This window comes from Acomys minous, assembly GCF_964271855.1.
Source record: "Acomys minous genome assembly, chromosome: 19".
Classification (NCBI taxonomy): Eukaryota; Metazoa; Chordata; class Mammalia; order Rodentia; family Muridae; genus Acomys; species Acomys minous.
The window spans coordinates 31,613,764-31,632,886 of NC_140499.1; the positions used below are offsets into that span (position 1 = coordinate 31,613,764).

At 37.1% G+C, this 19,123-nt stretch overlaps 1 protein-coding gene across 5 annotated transcripts in view; it reads left to right on the forward strand.

Annotated features, from left to right (window-relative positions):
• NBEA (neurobeachin) overlaps positions 1 to 19,123 on the forward strand; it is a 545,308-nt gene that overhangs the window by 223,362 nt on the left and 302,823 nt on the right. For 4 of the 5 annotated variants that reach the window (XM_084768707.1, XM_084768709.1, XM_084768710.1 and 1 more), the window contains 3 exons: positions 95 to 533; positions 12,766 to 12,920; positions 14,967 to 15,093. In XM_084768707.1, the coding sequence (XP_084624833.1) occupies positions 95 to 533; positions 12,766 to 12,920; positions 14,967 to 15,093 (721 nt within the window). The remainder of the gene's footprint in view (positions 1 to 94; positions 534 to 12,765; positions 12,921 to 14,966; positions 15,094 to 19,123) is intronic. The other variant, XM_084768708.1, reaches the window with a different exon arrangement.

The following is a 19,123-nucleotide window of genomic DNA, read 5'->3' on the forward strand; positions in this document are numbered from 1 at the left end:
TTGTGCTGTGCATGTTCAAATATACCCAGGAAATTTCACTTGCTTCTTACCTGCACATGAAACCTTTTGATTAGACCAATTTCTTTCATTACAGAAACACCTGCTACGTTTCCAGACACTGTAAAGGAGAAGGAAACACCAGCCCCTGGTGAAGACATACAGCTAGAAAGTTCAGTTCCTCACACAGATTCCGGAATGGGAGAGGAGCAGGTGGCTAGCATCCTGGATGGGGCAGAGCTAGAGACTGCTGCAGGTCCTGATGCAATGAGCGAGCTTTTATCCACTTTGTCATCTGAAGTAAAGAAGTCACAGGAGAGCTTAACTGAACATCCCAGTGAAATGCTGAAGCCTGCACCATCCATATCTAGTATTAGTCAAACCAAAGGCATTAATGTCAAGGAGATACTGAAAAGTCTTGTGGCTGCCCCAGTTGAGATTGCTGAATGTGGCCCTGAGCCTATTCCATACCCAGATCCAGCACTGAAGAGAGAAGCGCAAGCTATTCTTCCTATGCAGTTTCATTCCTTTGACAGGTATGTACCAACCTTCTTATCCTCCGTGCTCTAGGCGTAGAAGGAACATTAGGCCCTGTTTACAAAACAGTCAGAGACTCTCAAGAGCTTCTCGTTTATGAATGAGAAACACTGTCAAAGTGCTAGTGTACAGGATTGAGTCGGGTGAGGCAATATACATTCACACCAGAAGTGAACACAGCACCAAGTTAGAATCTACCACTGAGGAATAACTGAGGCTGTTTTTCTCTTTTGCTTTATTGTTCTCTGTATGAAATGGATAGGATAACTCTTTCCAAAATCTATTCTGATTCTCAAATTCTATTATAGGATTAAAATATCGCAATAATTGTTATAGATTAAATAACCTCCTTTAAGTAGCCACATTTAATTTTAACTTTTAAATTTATCTTTATTTAAAAAGATAAAAAAATCAGTTTTTGATTATTTTCCGAAAATAATTCTTTCATCAGTATAAAGCATTTGTTTTGCCAGCTATTTGAAAAATAAATATTTTGAAAGGCATTTTATGACTTTAAACTTAGAACCTGGGCATCTATCTACATTTAAATTTAAAATCATTCAACACATTTAGAAGCAACTGATTCCTTTTTCTAACCCACTATATATTCAATTGTGTAGTTCAAAGAATCAAAATAAAATGTTATAGATATAAAGAATGCTTATATTTAATATATTTTATAATTTAAATCAAGTGTAGCATCAGAGAAGTACTGCAGATGTGCACGAATTACTAGCAAGAGCACTTTAGTGCTGTTTTTGCCATATAGCTTAAATTATGTGTATGTGTTGATATGTACACTCAAGAAGGTGTAGGCTTAATGTATGGGTGAACAATTTGTTTGATTCTTAAAACGTATCTTCATAACAAAAATTTGTGTGTGAGAGAGATGGTTAAAAAGCATGTGCTTTCACCTTTAATGACACAGATTTAGTTTCGGATTCAGTGTTTCTTAAAGCTAAAATATCAAGATGTATAAGCAAACAGAGTAAGTAATATTAATATATTATTGAGTAGTTAGATAATGTAATTTTCACAACCATTATATAAAGATGATTATTAAAAGTTTCTAAGATGTGGCAAATTATAAGACTATGAAATGTAGAAAATGCTTTTCTGAAAGTTTTTATTAAATAGTTAACTGTTTTCTCAGGTTTATTTATATGGTGATTGATCCTTCTGGTGTTTTCCATTCTATGTCTGTCTAACATGTCCAGTTCATGTGTGTGGGCATGAGTGTTATTTATGCCTGTGTGTTTGTATCAATGTATGCCTTCTATATGCGTGTAAGACTATTAGTGTCTAAATAGTAAATACCAGAAATGAGTAAGATACTTAAAGATGTCCAATTTAATTTTAAATTATATCTTTACATTTTGTCAAAATACAAATGAATAAGGCTAGGTAATTACTGAGATTTGCAGAAGAGTATTCAGTATAATTAAGCAAAGTTTTGTGTTGATTTGGATTTTTATTCAGATATTTTCATTAAAACTTGCAGCTGTCACCTGAATGGCCACTATTCTTAGCTATAGCACTTATACTTTCCAGAATGCTGTTTAGAAACAATAAGACTTTTCATTTGTTCCTGGTAGCATTTGTGCAAAATGCAGTTGGAGTGGAGTCATTATTCTAAACTGTTAACTGGAGAGAAGTGGAAGAGTACAAAGCATGTTTTTCATGTTTTTATTCTTTTTTTAGGAAGAGTCTCGGTGTAGTTAATATATGCAGCAGCTCAAGTCCTAGCAAATGTAAATGATGAGGTGATATTGATGAAAGGAGGGGATTGAGGTCTCAGGGGCACTGATGACGGATTGAACAGAAGCGGCCTTGCGCTGCACGTAACTCAAGTCTGTCGTCTTCACTGCTCAAAGCCATAATGGGAGGTGGCAGTCTGAAATGAGTTGCCACGGCGAGGAGTATTATTTTTGAAATGCTTTCACACAAATCACTAGGCCCTGCATACAACTTAGTTTCATGCTTTAATGTCATCAGGAGGCACAAATTGGTGTGTCTAATTGTTTGCCACCTGCCAGCAAAATGAGCTGCCAGCCAGCCAGACGGGTTTGATTGTCTGTCAGCCATTCAATAGATTGAGAGTGACAACATCAAAAATTTAACTTCAAACTCTGAAGCTTTGAGCAGCCTTTCAGAGATATCATCCCCACAAGAACTCCTGGATGCTGCATTTTCAATTATATGTTCAATGTATTGCTAATATTTACCTTATCTGTCTTAAGGTAGCTATAATTGCATTATGAGGTATATAAGCATGTTTCTGAAACACTAAGGTCTGAAATCCAAGTTATGACATGTCTTTTAACAGTAGATTGAATTCCTGGAAAAACGGGATACAAGATGACAGACAGTCTTTGGAATGAAAGTCCAGAAAGCTCCCATGTCAAACAGAATGGCCACAAGGCTTATTCTATACATAAAATGTTTTGGTTTTATTTTTAGTTGAAATGGCTGTAATCTCAATTGCTCAGTTCTTTATCTAGCACTATGTAATTGTACTGGAAATCATCCAGGATATTTTTGTCAATCAATTGCTTATTGGTCTGTTGCAGTCATTGCAGCAATGCATTTCTTATGGTTTCTCTAGACTATAAGTTTGGAAATGGCTTGTATAAACAACTTTAGAGACGAGAGTTCTGTTCACTCATCTACATTAGTTGTTTCTTCCCACTTAGGTTGGAACAATGAAGAATTTCAGTGTTTTAAAGTTTACAATTTTTAATATATAAATAGCAACATCAAATTTTAGAAATGCTTAGGTCTAATAAAACAGACTTATTATAGAATTAAATATTTCTTCAATTTGTTTTCTTTAAATAGATGTCTTTGTCTGCATGTGCAATAAGTAGTGGTTCCTTTGATTTCCTTGTAGTATCTGTGAAGCTTTAAAAACATGTCTTTGATTACACTGAATTACCCAAGCCAAACCATTCTGCAGTAAGCACACAGTGTGTGGAGATTGCACAGGATCTTTATTTTTGAATGAAAACAGTTATGATGGTTTTGTTTTTAACAGCAAAGTTTAGTGTCGTCATCTGGAAATTCTCTACCAACACTGTATCTCTTGTAGACTTACCAGGAGACCGTGGCCTGTTAATAGTGCTAGTCATGCTGGCACTAACTGCGCCATGGTTCGCTTTTCTCCAAATCTGCCAACAAGGCTTTGGCCCCACCTACTACACTTTTTTAGCTAACATTAAACTCCACTACACATGCTTAACTTGGGAAGATAATAAATAAAGAAAATGTGATTGTTGGTATATTTCTATTGTTACTTTTCTTTTAGAAATTGTAAATTTATAATATTATAGAAAGCTTGCAATTGTACTGCTTCCTTGACTAACAGAAACCAGTATAGTCAGCTATGTACTATATGTCATCTTTTCTTGTTTTACAAACATCTTTTGTGTTCATATTACTAGGTTTGATGTAGTCAGGGAAACTAATAATGTATTTTGCCTCCAAAGTGTTTTCTTTTCTGAAGAAAGAACATCCCTGAAATAAAGTTCAGGGTTAAAATAAATAAGGCCAAATAAACACTTTACTTAGGTTTTCTATTTTAAACAAAGCTTAGTGTAGGTATATTCTCACTTCCTTAAATATTTTAACATTGCCTTTAGTGATAAAAATAAAAATATATAGAAGATGAAATAAAGCCATGTTCACAAGTAGATCTTACTTCTTTAACCGTAGGACTAAGATTGTTTTTTAAATTTATAATTATTTGTGCTGATGTTATGTTCCTACCTCTTTTTGTTTGCTGAATAATCTGTTTTGGTTATACTATTTTTAAAAAGTAAGCATATTGAAAATTACTCAGTCATATACCTGCCAGGTTTCATGAGTCAAACGGTTCATTGTAATTTCTGGCTTTCTTCTGCCTGGAGTAGAGTGGGTGTGATGGAGTTTTGATTATGTGACTGTATCCTGTGCTCCCTTTGTCTTTCTTGTCATCTACAGAGACAGTTTAAATGAATTAAAAATTTAAAAATATGTTTTTAGTGATGCATTTATGAAATATGATTTTTGAACATTTTACTGGTATATTCCAATATTTTATCAAGTGTAGAAGCATAATAGATGAAGTGGTAGATCAAGAACCCTGTGATATCTCATGAAATTCACTAACAGTTACAATTCCCAAAGTATTTAGCACATTATTTTTTCTGCTCAGCTTCTGTTATTTTACATAAGCCTTTTTGGACAAAGTGTAATAAGCTAGCTATTAATAGTTGACCTCTATATAATCTGATCTTGCTGTTCCCTCCCAGCATCCTCTTCATTTTTAGGTGACATCCACTGCAATGAAGTCTTTGCATATTTATGCCAGAGACGTATTTCTATATTATTGATTCCTTTATTTGACAGTTTCATAGGTTTGTACAGTGCATTCTGATTACTCTCACCACCTTTCCTCCTTTGCCTCTTTCCTGTCCCTGTTAACCACTCACTCCTCACCAGTGCCTTTCCCAGGTTCATGGCTTTTGAGTTTGTCTCGTGACCTATTTAGTTTAGCCAGACCATCTGTGAGGGCCTTGGAATTGTCTTCTGGAGTCTGCAGGGGTCAACAGAGTGTACACAACTTCAGGCTGTGATTCTCCTGCTCCTTGAATCTGTCAGTGGCAAATAATTCAGCAGTGAAGAGTGGACTCTGCTCTGTCCTCCACTTGGGCCCACCAAACGTGAGCCGGTTTCCGTGCAGTCATTGTAGTTGCTGAGAATTAGCAATTGCAATGCTTTCTCACAGCCTTTCTCCCTGTCTTACGTGGCCATGTTTTTTTTTCTTTTTTTTTTTAACACATTTTTATTGAAAATTAAAAATAATTCCTATTACATCTCATTTTCTATCCCATCCCATGCATCCTCCCATTCCTCCCTCCCTCCCACTTTCACCCCAATCCCCCTTCCCTATGACTGTGGTTGTGGGGGACCTCCTCCCCCTGAATATGGTGCTAGGGTATCAAGTCTTTTCTTGGTAGTCCTTTATCCTTCTTCCGAGTGTGGCCATGTTTTTTTCTATTCCATTGTCCACATTTTCCCTGAGCCTTGGAGAGGGTATTATACATGTCTTCTAAAGAGCTGATCACTCATCTATTGTCTATACTTAGCACACTGTCCATCCATGAGTCTGTATTTACTGTCAGTCACTGGAAAGCGTCTTCTCTGATTAAAGTATTTGTCTGTATAAAAACCTAAATATTTAAAAGGTACTTTAATATTGCTCCAACTTAGCTAAACAACTGTATTCCATTCTACATCCAGGGTCTGTTACGTCCTGTAAGTTATTTTTACTAGGGTTTACCCTATCAGGCATGGATCCCCTTGCATGGAGAGGAAATCATTTTTAATCAGAGTAAAGTTATTTACACTTATAGCAGTAGTGCCACTATTGCAGTAGTGAGCACATCTTGCCTGGCCATTTTATCCTGTGGGTTGTAGTGTTCACAGGCATCAATACCTTTTCTCACCCAGCAGTTTGGATCACACCTACAAATACTCTAAAAGGTACCCAGCAAAGAGGAAGCTTCCAGCTCAGTTCCAGCTTGATGTTTCTCCATCATGCAGCCAGTGTATGTGATATACATTGTGACCAGATCTTATCATTTAGTTCTTATGAGAAACCAAGAGGAATAGCAATTCTGTATTATTTCCAAAATCCTTTGACGCTTGGATATTCAAGTGAGAAAGAATATTGGTATGTGGTTTTCTGAGAATCAGTTACTTCACGTGTTTTCCAGGTCTATCCACTTACCTCTGAATTTCATTTGTTTCCACCTAAGTAACATACCCTTGTGTATATGAAGCATATTTTCATTATCTATCAGTTGTTGGGCATATAAGCTGGTTTGATTTCCTAGCTTTTGTGAATAGAGTGACAGTGGTCACTGATTAGTAAATATCTCTGTAGAAGAATATTGAGTCTTTGGTGTATATCCCCAGGAATAGAATAGTGGAGGCATAGGACAGTTCTATTTGTAGGGGTTGGTGGAATCTTCACACTGATCCATAGTCCATGTACCAGTCTGTACTCCTCCTGCCAGTGAGTAAGGGGCTCTTTACCCTCACATCCTCACCAGCATTTGGTCTCTTTCATTTCTTGTTGTTAGCCATTCTGACTAGGGTGAGATGGAATCTCAAGGTATATTTTTCTTCATTCTCATGATGGATAATTATATTGAGCACTTTTTAAAACTCGATATTGGTTTGTTTTTTGTTTTTAGCATTTGTAGTTCTTTTGAGAATTCCATGTTTTTATCTGTAGACCATTCTTTTGGTTGGTTGGTCTTTTTTAATTTAAAAAAACTTGTTGTTTGTTTTTTCAAGACAGGGTTTTTCTGTGTAGCCTTGGCTGTCCTGGGCTTGCATTTTTCTTAGTGTAGTCTATTATTAATCTTCTGATTGCTGTGTAGCTGGAAAATATTTTTTTCCTTGTTCATTCAAAATAACAAATGACTCCAATAAAATTTTGGTACTTCATACAGCAGGCCTCCATCAGCTGCTTTGCCCTCAACTTTTTTATTTTCCAAGCTCCAACAGAACCCACACCAGTGCACTCTTAACCCTCAGTGGCTTTTCTAGCCAAAGTTCCAGTGTCTTCCAGAGTCTTCCCCCAAAACAACATGGTCAGGTCTGTCACAGTAGTACTCCGCATTCTGTGTTCTGTTACTGGGAAGAGACATCATGATCACAGCAACTCTTACTACCAACAAACACCATGGTCAGACCTGTCACAACCATACCCCACTCCTGGTCCGAGCTTGTCTTAGTTAGGGTTTCTAATGCTGCAGTGAAATACCATGACCAAAAATGTATGTAGGGAAGGGAAAGGTTATTGGGCTTACACTTCCATGTCATAGCCCATCATTGAAGGAAGTCAGGACAGGGAATCAAACAGGGTATGAACCTGGAGGGCAGGAGCTGATGTGGAGGAGAGGTGCTGCCTACTTGCTTGCTTCTCATGGCCTACTCAACCTACTCTCTTATGTAACCCAGGTCCTCCTGCACAAAGGTTGCCCATCTACAATGGACTAAGCCCACCATATCAATCACTAATTAAGAAAAGGGCCCACAGGCTTTCCTATAGCCATATCTTAGGGAGGCATCTTCTTAATGGAGGCTTCCTCTCTGAGGATTCCAATTATGTCAAGTTGAGACAAAACTAGCCAGGACACTCCTATTCTGTCAGTTGACTTTTCATTTGATTCACCCTTTCCTTTGCTGTATAGAAGGTTTTTAGTTTCATGGGGACTAATTTATTAGGTTTTTTTTTTTTTTTAGAATGTGAATTCTACCAACTCACGAACAAACAAAAGAGGTATTTCTGTCTTCTAGTGTCTTACTTCATTTCCTTGGCCTTTTTTTTTCTATTGTGAAATGAAATTGTTATCCTGATATCTTTCTCATCATATCTGTTATTGGTATAGAGAATGAACAATGATTTCTGTATGCTAATTTTATTTCCTGACACTTCGTTGAAAAATATTTAGTCCTAGGAGTAGTGTAGATGAGTCTTTATGGTCTCATATATAAAATTATATCAACAACAAACAGGACTTCTCTGAATTCTTTTCTTATTTGTACCTCTTTTATTTCTTTCTCCTGCTTTGCTGATGTAGCCAAGACTTTGATCACTATATTAAAGCTGGGTCAGGTCACTTTCTTCAGAGCCAGCCATAAAACTGAGGTGTCAAGGGGTCCTAGGGAAGGCAGAGGGTTCTTGAGTTTCCTATGGAGGAAAAAGAGAGGGCTCTACGCAGAGGTAAGTTTATCATGGAATACAGTATAAGAAGTCATGCCAGGACCTAAGTGGCCTCAGGAGGAGAAATGATAGGTATAGCAAGCATAGAGTCTTGAGGAAATCAGGTGGGTTTTAGGCAGCCTCTGGAGAAGTGAGAGAGCCATTGCTGGGGCAAGGTTAGCATAGCATCCTAGGAAAGATGTTAAAGGAATTGGAAAAAATCCGTACCTAGCTTTGGGATTGGAGCAGGACTGTAGGATCTTAGGCACAAAATATTCAGTGTTGTGATCCTAGGCAAATAATTTAATCATAATAACTAAAACAGTTTGCCTTCACAAATTCATAGTTATTGATAAAAATATGTGAAACCAGTCAAACTCACCTTTCTCTTAAAATCAGTTGCACCCTTGTCACATGGTCATCAACCATTTGAACATACTTACCATTGGAAATTGGTATTACAGTGATTTCCTGAGGCTCCTGGTCCCTAACTTGATATTTTCAGATACATGCAGGTTTTATTTTATTATGTATCTTTAGATTCATTCAAAGTTACTTTAATTTTTAGTCTTTTAGGGTTTATAATACTGTTTTCTTTATGTTCTATTTGTAAATTTTCCTTTAAGATATATCATTTGTCGTTACTGTTGAAATACAAAGCCTTAAACTGCTCTTAGTTTTCACTTATGAGAATAACAAGGGCATAATGCCACAAGATTATAGCTTCTTTCAGTCTGGGTACTATTGCTGATGTAGACCTGGGCTGCATCAGCACTTTTGAGGGTTCCATGGTAATATCAGTAGCATAAAGTGCAGTGATAATCTATAATGTGCAGGTGCTGTGCCAGCACTCTGACAGCAGTCTTGTGCAGTACAAACCATTGGGAACGGCATTGTAACCATGAAGAGAAATGAGCTGACAGACTCACACACTCCATCCCACATGGCTAGCAGTCCTCAGACATCTAAGCCAGGTTAGGGCACCTAGGGGTGCTGTGTCACTGATGGGCTTCACAGTGCTGCAGGGGTTTGAGATGTTTGCTGGTAAGTGATAAACTTTTTCATTGTTAATTTATTTAACCACTTTACAGCCTGATCGCAGACCCCTCCCTTCTCACCTTCCAGTCGCACCCACACATCTCCCTTTCCCTTTCCTTGGAGAAGGGTACCAACCCACTCTAGCGCATCAAGTTGCAACAGGACTAAGCGCATCCTCTCCACTGAGGCCAGATAAGGCAGCCCAACTATGAGAAAGGAATCCAAAGGCAGGCAACAGAATTGGAGACAACACCCACTCCAGTTGTTAAGGGACCCACATGAAGATCAAGCTGCACATCTGCTACATATATGTGTGGGGCACCTAGGTTCAGCCCGTGCATGCTCTTTGGTTGGTGGTTCAGTCTCTGTGAGCCACCATGGGCCCAGGTTAGTTTACTCTGTAGTTCTTCCTGTGGTGCCTTGACCCCTCCGGCTCCCTCAGTCCTTCCTCCCACTCTTCCACGAGACTCCCCGATCTCCTCCTATTGTTTGTCTGTGGGTCTCTGCATCTGTTTTCATCAGTTGCTTGGTGAAGCCTCTTAGAAAACAGTTATGCTAGGCTCCTGTCTGTAAGCATAGCAGAGTATCATAACAATTTTCGTACTAATATTTCATTATATTTCTTGTATGTTCGACACAGGATAAGACATTTTTGCTATCTGTTCCTAGATGCTCTAGAGAGTTTATAAGAAAGTTTGCTCATAATTAATAATTATGACAATGATGTGTTAGTTACAAATCTGCGACGCTATTTTTCATACCATTTATAGATTCATTTTACAACACTGCCAACCGAGTGTGTGTGTGTGTGTGTGTGTGTGTGTGTGTGTGTGAGTTTGTGTGTGTGTGTGTGAGTTTGTGTGTGTGTGTGTGTATGTGTGTGTGTGTGTAGAGATTGATGTCAGTGAACTTCTCAGTTTTTCTTGACAAGAGTTTTTAAATTTTTTCATTAATTGATTTAGTCACTTTATAACCTGATCAGAGCCCTCTCCCTTCTCTTTGTCCACTCCCTTCCCTTCTCTGAGAAGAGGAGCCCCTCCACAATGGACACCAACCCACCCTGGCACTTCAGTCGACTGGAGTTTTTGAGACAATGTTTCTCACTAGTCTTGAGCTCACCAATTTGGCAAAACTGGCTGGCTAACAAACCCCAGGACCCCTCCTGCCTCTGCCTCCCTGTTGCCCAGAGTTGGGGTGACACGAAGGAGTATGAGACCCTGCCTTGAAGCTAGGCTTTGCACAGAGCTGTAGAGGATCCCAGCTCAAGTCTTCATGCTAACACATCAAGTGCTTTATCAACTGAGTCAATATTTCTTTATCAACAAGAATTTTGAGAGATGCAGAAAAACATGGAATAATTTTATTAATAATGCATTTTCAAATTAAGAATTGGTGTTTTTGCTTTCTTTTTAGAATTTCAATGAAATAGCATGCTTCATATTATTCTTAGTCCTAAAGAGAAGCTTTGACTGATAAACCAAATTTATCAGTATTTTCTCTCCGTTTTGTTACCCTTATATATGTTTGAACTAGGCACCTTAGGTCCAGTAGGTAGGAAATTCCTTGCATTTAGAGAGTGATGACAGTTGTTAATAATTCTAAGGTACCTCATAATTGATCAAGTCATTCTGAGCGCATCCTCCTTTCATCGCCCCAGTTACGTGTGAGTACCATCTTTCATAGTGAGAAACTAGATTTAAAATTAGGCACCTTGAAGATGATTCAGTTTATCTCTCATCTCTCTGGTATCTCACTGTGTATTTTTTCTACAATGAAATACTTCATCTTGGAAAAGTAGATGGCATCACTAGATGAGGGAACAGATAAGGTAGATTAAAAGGACAGTGTGTATTTTAGATGATCAGAACCTAAAGCATTTGACTTTAGCATCACTAGAAAGAAAAGGAAATAAGTATCCTGAGAAAGTGGAGAATGTTTTATGGGACAATTAATATTATTTAAGATTATAAACACTTTAGTCTCCAAAAGTTATAAGAGCTCTTTAAGAATAATAATCATTCACAAATTTAAATTTTTAATATTGACTTAGTTAATAGCTGAGCATGGTGGTGAACGCCTGTAATCCCAGCACTTGGGAGGCGGAGGCAGGTGGATCGCTGTGAGTTCAAGGCCAGCCAGCTCTACAAAGCAAGTCCGTGACAGCCAGGGCTACACAGAGAAACCCTGCCTCGAAAAAACAAACAAAACCTCAAGAAATGAACAAAATTACCTCTAAAAGAGAAGAGTGTGTGTTAAGGAAGGTTAAGGAGTTTGAACTTGAAATGCTATGTTCTTACAGTTTCACTGAGTGGACTTAATCAAAGTCAAAAGTACAACGCAGCTTATAAGAACAGCTCTTCACTTTGTAGAAGTATTGCTGCCACCCTCCTAAAGAAGAGCCATGCTGGTGGCCTCTGACTTTACCTTCATGAGGGTTTATGACAACTTGACAAGCACAGTCCAGAAAAATAAATACACAATAAAAATGAGCATATTAATAATAGAATATACAGATGTTGAATGAGTGAGTGGATGTTGAAGATTTTCATGTTGTCAGTCACTAGTTTTTATGCTTTGCATTTGAACTTAAATCATCTGGCAAATCTTTTTCTGTAAAAATCAACCATAATTGAATAGTACTTGAGAGATATTATGAAATGAAGTTTGAAGTGCTATAACTTTAGAGCAATAAACCTTTATAGCAAGGAATACAGTTACTGATTATATTTTAGAATTTTTATTTTAACAGTGAGCAACATCCACATAGCTCAGTTTCTGTGTTACTAAAGTTAAGTGGCACTTTAGCTATATACATGTGGTATCATCAGAATTTTTTTCTGTGTTAATTTTGATCAGAGAACTAAAATACAAACTCTTCATTCTCTTGGTGGGTTTTGTTATCTCTCACTTCATTTTCCAGCATGATATTTTCCATTTTGGCTATCAGACATTTCTTTGCTGTTTTTATAATTGTATGACAATTTTTATAATGTGGTGTCATATGAGTGTGTGCATGCATGTGCACACACTGCCTGGATTCTGAGGACAGTGAGGAGTCAGTTCTCTCTTTAGCACAATAAACCATTTGTAGTCCAATTTTATGGCCCTTTTACTTGAATGAGAGCACCTATTTCTCCGATTTATAATTATTTTTTCACTTGCCATTTAAGAAGATTTACAAATTCCAGGTTCTACACTAGTGTTTACCAAATAAATATTTAATTTCAGAAACCTCCGAGTGTTCATTTAAATTCTTTACTCTTTTCACCAGTGAAGTTGGGTTTGCAGTTTAACAGTGCGAAGGGTCAGGAAGGGAGAGGAAAGGACTGAGGAGATGGAGCTGAGCACGACTCCATGTCGGTTTTAGTATCTGCTGTTGCATCATCGGGACAGACTTTTTCTCATGCTTTGGTGTTGTATTCTTTCTTTCTCTGCAGGAGTGTGGTGGTGCCTGTAAAGAAGCCACCTCCAGGTAGTCTAGCTGTCACCACTGTGGGAGCCACTGCTGCGGGAAGCGGGCTGCCAACAGGCAGTACCTCAAGTATATTTGCTGCCCCTGGAGCTACACCAAAAAGTATGATTAACACGACAGGTATCGTCCTTATAGACTTTTGTGAAGCTTCATCCTTTTTCCTCCGTTTGCTGTATTTTCATTATCCCATTTAAACTTAATAACTAAAAAGTCCAGAACATCTACAGTTAGTATAGTCTTTAGTGTGCTCTGCCCTGTGCAACAACTTATCAGAACTTTTTGATGGCTCTAGGAGACAGACACAGCAGTCATTTCAGGAGAGAGTACTTGTTTTTGTTTTGAGATAGCTCAAAACCTTTTCTATTTTTGGATTAAATCAAATTATTGGAATACGTTTGGGGAGCAAAAGCTGATTTAGACACTGGAGAGTGACAGGTGAAAGTACACATTTAAAGCATGTCAGGGTGCATCAAACATGCTAGTGCTAGAACATGTATATTCTGACTGAACCCTAAGGTATGTCCTTTGCTGAGTCTCTCAAGGAAAGGCAGAGTTCCCCAAGAACCTTGGTGAAATGCAAGAGCCTCAACTTCATTAAAAGAGCGTATAAAGACCATTACCTCACACTGAAGTAATTTATATTATTAATTAGATACAGTTACAATCTACAAATATAAATTAGTTTATTGTCCATATATTTCCTATGATCCTAGAAACCACAAATTCCTGTAAAATTTTAAACCGGTCTAAAATCAATCCCTCCCCCTCCCTCTGTCTCTTCTCTCTCTCATTTCCAGAAATGTTCCTGTTGATTATTAGCTAAATAATCCTTACCCAAATCTTTGTGATTTCATTTTAGGTATTTATACAACGCAAGATGATCCCTGACTTTCCTCCCCTGACTATAGTAGTCTTCTGTTCTCCAAACTGTATAGCCTTGAACTTTTCCATTTCTTATCATGACTTAGATTCTTCCCATTTCTATTGATTTTGTAGCTCTTTTTGTGCTTTCTGTATCTATCTTGTTGTCATGCCACCAGAGTCTGACATACCATGAACCACACATGTATGGGGTGTAGTAAGTAGAACCCTCTCTTAAGCATGTATTTGTCTCAAATAGGGAACATCATTAGTAGCACTGGAAAATTGTAAGTTTATTTTTTCAGTTCTTAACATATAATACTAGAGTAGAATCTGTACTTAGTAATGGCTAGTACATTAAGCCCTTATTTTTCTTGTGACTGCAGTAAAATGAAAATATTAAAGCACTTTTTTTCCTTGTATAAGACAAGTTACCTTTTCTTGTAATTTCTTTTTAAAAATTGGCAATTCATATATAACAGTATAAATTTTTGATAGTATAAAATATATAGTATAATAAAATTTAACTAAGCAATAACCTTCCTCAATATTTGATCATAGAGATACTGGTGTGAGCTAACATTTACATTGGGCACAGTGTACATTTTGGATGGTGGCACATGACACTGTGTAATAGTTACAGTATGAATCCAGTGAGCAACTCACTTTGTTGGAATTAGCATGAGATATAATACTTAGGAACACTAGATGTCCCTCAACTCCACAGCTCTTTGATGTACTCACATGACATAAAAACATCTTCCCTAAAACAGCATTTTCATGTCATTGAGAATTCATTATTTTAGAATCAGGTACTGTTGAACTCATGATAGACCTTCTGAGGCAATCATTTTATCAATGTCAGAATTTAATGCTGCAAAGTGATAAAATTATGTTTCCAGTCTTCTGAATATTAGGCCTTAGATCATGAGCTCTAAGAATATTACAACATAGCATTAAAAGGGGGATAAAATTTTCACATTTAAATTTGCATCATTTTATCAACTTCACATAATGTAGAATTTTTCATCTGTTGATGTTTTTTATTTACACGCATTTGTAAACATGTAATTTTGTTAGCTTAACATAAGAAACCAACTAAATTTTAATGTAATATCCATTACTTAAAATCATGGAATGTATTAGTATACCAATAATTTTAAATTGTCAAATTATCATTAGAAATTCTGATGAGTTACTTTTGAAAATCAAATAAAAATGAAGAAATAACATTATTTTGTTAAATAATTTATATTTAAATATATACATTTATATTTAAAACTGAAATTATTATTTTGGGAACAGGTGCTGTGGATTCAGGGTCCTCCTCCTCTTCCTCCTCTTCTAGTTTTGTGAATGGTGCTACCAGCAAAAATCTTCCAGCTGTACAAACCGTAGCCCCAATGCCCGAAGATTCAGCTGAGAACATGAGGTATGCATAGTCCTTTGTTTCTTTTTTTCATTAATTTATTCATATTACATCTCAGTTGTTAGCCCATCCCATGGATCCTCCCATTCCTCCCTTCCTCCCACTTCCCCCCTTCTCCCCGACACTAGCCCAAGGTGTACATCCCCATGAAAAACTGTACCTACCAGGATAGTGGGTAAGAGGGGAGGTCATCCTATTGAGACTTTAGGCGTGAGAAGCCTGGGAGAAAGAGGAAATAGAAGGATCCAGCGGGTCCTGGAAAACTACAGGCAAGTCTGGGCCCTGGGGTCCTCCGCAAACTATGGCAACAGCCAAGGAAAAAATAGGCAGTAAACCTCGAACCCCTACCCAGACAAGCCGATGGACAGGACATTCTCCACTGGTGAGTGGAGAAGGAGATCTAACTTTCACACAAACTCTGGTTCCCCATATTTGAACATGTCCCTTGGATGGAGATGCCTGGTGGCACTCAGAGGAAAGATAATAGGTCACCAAGGAGAGACTTGATACCCTATGACCATATACAGGGGGAGGAGGTCCCCCTAAGTCACAGTCCTTTGTTTCTTACACCTCTTTTACTCTCCCTCTTTAAAACATAGTGAAATATTTGGTAGGGGGTTCACATGAGATAAACATTCTTGGGATATCAGTTAGCTACGTACACTTAATGTACTAATAACTGCCTAATCACGGTACTTGAGGAAAGTACTAAAGCCATCTTACATATGCAAACACAAATTGAGGGACTGCTTACAGAGCTTTTAATTCTTTGTTGTATAGTACGTGCTATCATTTCCATTAGTAGTTCAGATGTGCAAAGATAGCATGGTAGAAATCAATCATCTCTGATTAATAACATTTTAAGCCATAAACTTTGTTATGTAATATGTATCATTGGACCACAAATAGCCAACACTATTTTTTCATTGTGAATGATGACTCATTGAATGTACTGCCCCTCATTATGAAGTGTATAGATATTTAGAATTTTCAAGTTTTTATCTATTCTAAATAACGCTTTCATATGAGCAACAATATGGGGATCTATTATTATGTGGTGCATGCTTTGCTACTGTACATATCTGTTAGGCAAATAAAAGAGTCACAATGGAATTGCTGCCTGGCTTTTGTGTCTAATATGTCTAGACTATGCCGTGTTATTTTTCTATGTATTACTGACTCGGCAGCTAAAAATAGAATGCCAGTTCATTTTCATCTTGGCCAGTTTTTTGCAGTTTTTCAATATGGCCTCTCTCTTGATCAATATATCTGGAGAAATTCACTTCATCATTTTTTTTTTTTTTTTGCTTGTGGTTGCCTTTTGTGTTGTATAAGTCCCTGCCCATATTTGCCCAGATCTTTCTATTGAGGTGCATAAGCTGCTGGAGTGGCTTTTGTGACAAATGTGTAACAAAAAACAAGGCTAGGAAGACTGCGCCCCTCGTTTGAAGACCTCTTTACGTCATAATCCTCCTCTTCTGTCATAACTCCTGCCCTTATAGTCTTGATGTGAGTTTCACCCTCAGTTCTGCCCTGCACATCTGCTAAGCTGCCAGATGAGCTTCAGGTTTACTAGAGACAGTAAGGGCCTGGACAGAGGAGGTCTTGGCTCGTTCCCCGTCTCATGAGACAGTCAGAGCTGGGCTCAGTGCTCATGGTCTCAGAACTTCAGACGCGGGGTTCGAGTAGCCATTGTTAAAAGTGGGTGTGGACTTTTCCTTAGGAAAGGCCCTTAGAGCCGATTTCTGTAGTGCAGTGGACCCTCAATTCTCTTTCAATGTTTTCCTTTTCAAACTGTGAACATCAAATATTTCTTTAAGAATTTTAGTTTTTCTTAAACCAGTGGTTCTTAGCAATGATTCATAGTTTGCTTTCTGTGAGTCTTAATGTTTCTGATTTTTGAATAAAATAGGAATTTAATATTTTTCTATATTTTCTCAAGTTAATTTTCATTTCAGTTTCATTGAGATCGTTTTTTATGTGGCTGAAACTCAATAAAAATGATCAAAATGCACATTTAAATTAGTTTTTCTAGTTTATATTCGGGTAAAACTATATTGCAAGTTAGGATGAAGGAAAATGTATTTGTCACCTCAGAAATTTCTACATTTCTGTACATAATTTACCCCATTGCTGTCACAAATAAACACTTATATGCCTTTCATAATTTTATTTTCATACAATATCCTATACAATATCCACTGGTTCTTGTCAGCCTTTCTTGATTTGACTTATTGGTTTGTTGATTCATTTATCTCTTTGTTTATGACTGTTTGATCTCTACTTAGTGTTTTATTCCGTTTTGTGACTCAAAATGAGTTTATCTATTTATTCACTGATAAACATTGGAGTTTTTCCAATTTTGGCATTTTACAAATAAGGATTTAGGAATTTCTAAGTCTTAGGATTCCTAACACATTTCTTTTTATTTCTACTGAGTAAACAAAAAATAAATTTGTTGTTTGGACAGTAAGTATATGCTTAAAATTATGAGATATTGCCGAGCCCTTTTGCAGAGTGGCTGTCATTGCACACTCTGTGACAGTGTATAAAGCATTCCATGCTTTACGTTTGTCAGTACTTGCTGTTGTTGCATTTTATAATAGTGGGATAATTATTTTCATTTGTTCTCAATGCTTCTGAGTGTTTTATTTTTCCCTGTGTTTACGGGTCATCGACTCCTCTGTCTTAAAATGGAGGTTTTCTTACATTATGTTGGAGCTATCAGTTTACTCTGTGTAGATGTCCTTTGTCAGCTGCATGCATTCCATTGTCACATTCTATAGACTGATGAGCGCTAGAACTTTGCAATTTCTATGAAGTCCTTTGTCTTCAATCATTTCTTTTGTTATTCGTGAGTTCTGTAATAACTAAATTATCTTTATCAATCCCAAAGATTTGTATTCTTCCTTCTTCCTCCTAAGAGTCCTGTAGTTATCCATTGATGGCTAGATCCCTGACCTGTTTGATACAGTTTTAGGTAAACTTTGAGGTTTGCTCTTAAGTACATTAGTTCAATTTTTTTCATCTGTTTCTATAAACAAACAAAATTGGTGATGTTTTTACTATGGGTATATTAGTTGTTTCGGGTTATGGAGCATTAGTAAACTATTCCTGTTCATCATCAGTGGTGTCTGTCAGACACTGATATCTTGTAGTTTATTTGTGCCTTTCAAATAACTTCCAGGCCTTTGGTGGTGTTCTGAGTTAGGAATCCTTTTTGATATTCCTTTCAGTATTTGTAAATTACAAAACAGAAAGAGAGTGCACAGCTAGGTTGAACTGTTTGAGGAAGTCCAAATGAAAGTACGTTGTACAAGTAGAGGGCAAGTCAGCGATCTCTTTGCCAGTCATAGCCGGTACCACTAAAACAGAGGGAGGACATTTCCTTGTGCATTTGTCACATGGAGATAAGCAATTGAGTTTTGTGTATTGATTTTATGTTTTGCGGGCTTTTATATTCCTCTTATTTGTAATAATGTTTAGTTATTTATAATAATTTAATTATTAATTGTAATAAATAATTTAGAATTTAAAATAGTACATGGCTGTTCTTTCCATAGTTTCTCGGTTATTTTTCATGTGGTAAGATAATGCCCTTGGCAGTTTTAGCGCTACTAAAATGTGAAGGAGCTGCAGCAAATGGCTGAAGGTATAAGACAGTATGAAAGTACAAAATGAAGCCGGGTGTGGTGGCGCACACCTTTAATCCCAGCACTCAGGAGGCAGAGAGGTAGGCGGATCGCTGTGAGTTCGAGGCCAGCCTGGTCTACAAAGTGAGTCCAGGACGGCCAAGGCTACACAGAGAGACCCTGTCTCGAAAGAAAGAAAAAAAAGAAAAACCAAAGAAGAAAAAAAAAAAGAAAAGAAAGAAAGAAAGAAAAAGAAAAAAGAAAAAAAACCCGAAAAAACAAAAACAAAAACAAAAAACCCAAAATATGTCAGAAGTATGTTTAAAAACCAAAACCAAAACCAAAAAAAAAAAAAAGTACAAAATGATAATTATCTTTCCAGAAAAATAATTCAGGGTTTT